Source organism: Rhincodon typus, unplaced genomic scaffold (assembly GCF_021869965.1).
Source record: "Rhincodon typus isolate 14 unplaced genomic scaffold, sRhiTyp1.1 hic_rhity00002902, whole genome shotgun sequence".
In the NCBI taxonomy this organism is placed as follows: domain Eukaryota; kingdom Metazoa; phylum Chordata; class Chondrichthyes; order Orectolobiformes; family Rhincodontidae; genus Rhincodon; species Rhincodon typus.
In genome coordinates this window covers 1-4,383 of record NW_025968540.1, presented here as the reverse complement: position 1 = coordinate 4,383, position 4,383 = coordinate 1, and the positions used below count along the sequence as shown (strand labels likewise).

At 49.2% G+C, this 4,383-nt stretch overlaps 1 protein-coding gene across 1 annotated transcript; it reads left to right on the top strand.

Moving 5' to 3' along the window:
• The first annotated feature begins 981 nt into the window (after positions 1 to 981).
• Positions 982 to 1,941, top strand: LOC125481637 (ankyrin repeat domain-containing protein 53-like). The gene has a single exon (XM_048593458.1). The coding sequence runs from the start codon at positions 982 to 984 to the stop codon at positions 1,939 to 1,941; it is 960 nt and encodes a 319-aa protein (XP_048449415.1).
• The last annotated feature ends 2,442 nt before the right edge of the window (positions 1,942 to 4,383 follow it).

The following is a 4,383-nucleotide window of genomic DNA, read 5'->3' as shown; positions in this document are numbered from 1 at the left end:
GTGTGTGTATGTGAGCGAGTGTGTGTGTGTATGTGAGCGAGTGTGTGTATGTGAGCGAGTGTGTGTATGTGAGCGAGTGTGTGTGTGTGTGTATGTGAGCGAGTGTGTGTGTGTGTGAGCGAGTGTGTGTATGTGGGCGAGTGTGTGTATGTGTGTATGTGAGCGAGTGTGTGTGTGTGTGTGTGTGTGTGAGCGTGTGTGTGTGAGAGTGTGTGTGTGAGAGAGAGAATGTATAGTGTGGTGGGGTCACCTATAGCACAACATGAACCCAAGATCCCGGTTAAGGCCGTCCTCATGGGAACCAGACCTGGCTATCAGCCTCTGCTCGGTGACTCTGCGTTGTTGTATATCCCGAAGGCCGCGTTGGAGGGCGTTTACCCGAAGATCTGAGGCTGAATGTCCTTGATCACTGATGTGATCCCCCATTGGGAGCTATCTTAGGTTTGTTCAACACATTTGCATCAGTGGTGTGACCCTTTGATCTTTTACTTATAAATCCTGAGTCTGATACTACCTGTCTCACTAACACCTGAAGAATGGAGAGAGACTCCGAAAGCCTGCAATTTCAACTAAACTGGTTGGACTATATTCTGGTGTCGTGTGATTTCTGACATTGTCTCTTTGGGGTGCTCTGTCTCTCTTTAGAGAAATTAGTGAGATTAACTTCGGGTGAGGGGCAAGGCTGAGAAGGCAGGATCTTCATGGTAACCTCGGCCAGTGCGAAACTGACCCCTGGCAGCGCCACACTGCATCATAAACCTGATGTTTAGTCCACGGAGTAAAACACTGGACCATCGATAAATGAAAGGCTTGCCTGTGACTGAGGCAAAAAATGTGGCAGTTCCTCTGCACCATCTTCCCAATTGCACCAAAGTTTGTCTTAGTCAGCGAACACTGGGTGTGTCATTAGGTAATGTTTGCATTGATGAAGGTTTACAGCGTATTAAAGTGTGCTGATGGCTTGTGTTGCTGCAGACAGAGATGGAATCCATTGCCAACAAATCCTACAGACTGTGGTTAGACAAGAAGCAACTTTCCCACCTTCTGAGGCTATCGAGCAGCTTTGTCAAGCCACGGGCAACGACAGCCGATCACGTGACCAGTCAGCTGAGGGAGTCGGTGAAGATCGACGGGAGGAGTGGCGATTGGGCTAGTTACAAACTGGTGCCCTTCACCAAACAGACAGGGCCTTGCCGACCCAAGGGGAAAACACAGAGGGAAAAGTCAGATGGGAGCAAAGATACGAAGAAGGGAAGGGCCCACCCATTCCCGGAGCCGAAAACCGGGACCTGCTCCACTCTCCGTCAGGGTGTCTGCTGGCCAAAGCCAATTTGGAACCCCAGCACCAATCCCTCTTCCCCTCCTACGGCTGATACCTCCAGACAGATAGGAGGTGATCAGCAAATCAACCTGAACTTAATGCTGCAGCAGCACGATTTTGGGATCTTGTACGAGTTAGTGCGCAACCAGCTGGGCCAGCTCGTGCTGAAGACCAAAGTTGGGGATAAGACCTGGCCATTACCCAGCCTGCCCCTCAACACCATCAAGCAGGAACTGTTCCCCCATTGGGTCGACCAGCGAATAAGGATTCCTGACGAATTCATGGCAGTCGACGTCCTCAAACTTCCCAAGAAGCGGCGCACAGGCAAAGACAAGGCCGTGATAGACATGTACCTGCGTGAGTGGGTAAAGCAGGACATGTCCTGTCAGATATCTTCACTCTCCAGCCACCAAACAGAGGCCACCAGTCCCACAACAGGGACCAGCCCAGCGCAGCTTTCAAACCATCACTACTTACTTCAAAGGGGCAGAAAATGCTACAGCCTCAAACCCCCAGAAATACACCGCGCTCAGTTGATCCAGTCAGAGTCCCAGTCCGGAGACAAGAGCTCTGTGATACAGGCAGACACACCCAATCCTGCACTGTCACACCAGGGCTAACATCAGATAGAGCCACGGTCTCTAAGGTAGAAAACAGCAAGAATTTCTTTCTCCATAGATAGTATTGGCTCTCTGCCATTATGGAAATTCACTACATACATAACTTCCCAAGTCCCCAACAGCCATTTAACCCCCTCCCTAGCCACATGCTCACTCCCCTGCTCCCCCCATCACACCCTACACCCATTTACTCCCCCTCCCACAGCCCCACGTCCACTCCCCCCCATCACACACTCTACACCCATTTACTCCCCCTCCCACAGCCCCACGTCCACTCCCCACCATCACACACTCTACACCCATTTACTCCCCCTCCCACAGCCCCACGTCCACTCCCCCCCATCACACACTCTACACCCATTTACTTCCCCTCCCACAGCCCCATGTCCACTCCCCCCATCACACACTCTACACCCATTTACTCCCCCTCCCACAGCCCCATGTCCACTCCCCTCCCAATCACACACTCTACACCGATTAAATCCCCCTCTCACAGCCCCGTGTCCACTACCGCCATCACACACTCTATAGCAACAGTCTGAGGGTCAGCGTCTCCAAGTGACCATTGAGATGCACCCATCTCTATTCAGGCCTGAGATTTGTCTGGATTTGAAGCTGAAAGCAGTGGACAGCTGCGTTGGGGAGTCAGTGCGAGCACACTGTCAGTGGTAACTGTTTAATTACCATCTTAACAGCCAATTTGCATTTGCAAACCTACAGGTCATTCCCAGCAAGTCTTTGCAATAAGAATCTGTGCAGCTGCAGTCTGTGTCCTTTGTGGAAAAAGCAGCTGATTATAGCACACTGCATACAGCACACATCCTTAAAGATGGCATTTTTCCAGAATTCCTTCAGATCACGATGGGATATGATCATGTGAGTGGACTCACGACTAGACACAGAGTCCAGGGAATTCAAATTCCATAAAATAAATCTGCAACTCGGAGGAACAAAGCTGACTTCAGTGACCATGAAATGACAAGTTTGTGTTAAAATCAGTCCGGTTTGCTTACATCCTCTGTGGAAAGAAAGTGATCATTCTTAAACATTCTCGCCAAAATCCACAATCTTCTCTGAAATGGTTGCAAAAATCATTCTGTTACATGTACACTAGCATGGTGGCTCAGACCCACCCACAGGGCAGTCAGGGATTATCAGCGCATTGCAGCCAAGCCTGAAATGCCTAACCTTGTGAATGCATCGAAAATATAAATCATTACCTGACTGCAGTAGCAAGGTGACAAAGTTAGCAAGAGTTTCTGTTGCTGATCCCTCCCAGTTAGCCCTGTATTGATCCCTGAACACTACTGGTAGTGTCTCTCAGAATGGAACAGTTTGCTGTCACATGCAGTGGGGGCCCTTACATGAATAGGCACCGCCTCAGATATCAACAGTTCACAGCAGCGATGGCCATTCAGCACACCCCCCATCTACGCTGGTCAGAAAGACAGCCACCCCACTTCCCAGCATTTGGTCCATAGCCCTGTAGATTACAAGGTGTACATGTCAGCACCTTTTAAAATGGGACAAGATTTTCTGTCGATATCTCCCTTTCGGAGAGTGAGTCCCAAACCAGCACTACCCTCTGGACAAAAAGGTTCCTCAATTGCCTTCTGATTGGCGGTCATTGATGGAAGGATAAGAGTTCCCCAGTGCTAGACTTTGTCATTGAGAAGGACCTGCACCATGAATGGAAAATACGAGTGAAGGAGGCACATTGCAGGGAGATGACAATCTAATGAAGTGACGGACTTCAAAGCAACCCAGTGAAACTCCCCTTTGGATAAACCCACACCCATTTCATTCTCAGCTGACGGAAATAATCCCACGGTAGTATTGTGAACACTAGGAAACATATCCCTGGCGACCCCAGTTAACGTCTCTCCCTTACTGAGCAGCTAAAACAGATCATCTTGTTATTCATCAACATGGCTGCTTTTGGGATCTTGCTGTGTGCAAATTGGCTGCTCTGTTTCCTATATCACAATATGGACTACACTTCAATAAGTACTTTTCTAGCTGCAAAGCAAATTGCAAAATGTGCTAGAGATGCAAGACCTTTATTTTTACTGCAGCAAGAGCATTTACAAGAGGATTCCAGATCTAGGTGCTTGCTGTTTCAGTTTGAGAGTTTAACAATTGAGATACAGTTTCAATAACCACAATCCAACATCAATCCAGCTCCCTCACACTGTCACTCATTAACCCTTCTCTCCACCGGCGCACTGCATTACTCCCTCACAGTCACTCAGTAACCTCTCTCCCCCAACACCCTGTGTTACTGACTGTATCTCTGCTGATGCTAATCCAGCTCCCTCACACTGTCACTCAGTAACTCCTCTCCCCCAGCATCCTGTGTTACTGACTGCATCTCTAGTGTTAATCCAGCTCCCTCACACTGTTACTCAGTAACCCCTCTCCCCCCTGCGCCCTGTATTACTG

What these genes read in the sequence shown, in the direction of transcription:
- LOC125481637 (XM_048593458.1), top strand. Translation starts at nt 982, where the DNA reads ATGGAATCCATTGCCAACAAATCCTACAGACTGTGGTTAGACAAGAAG.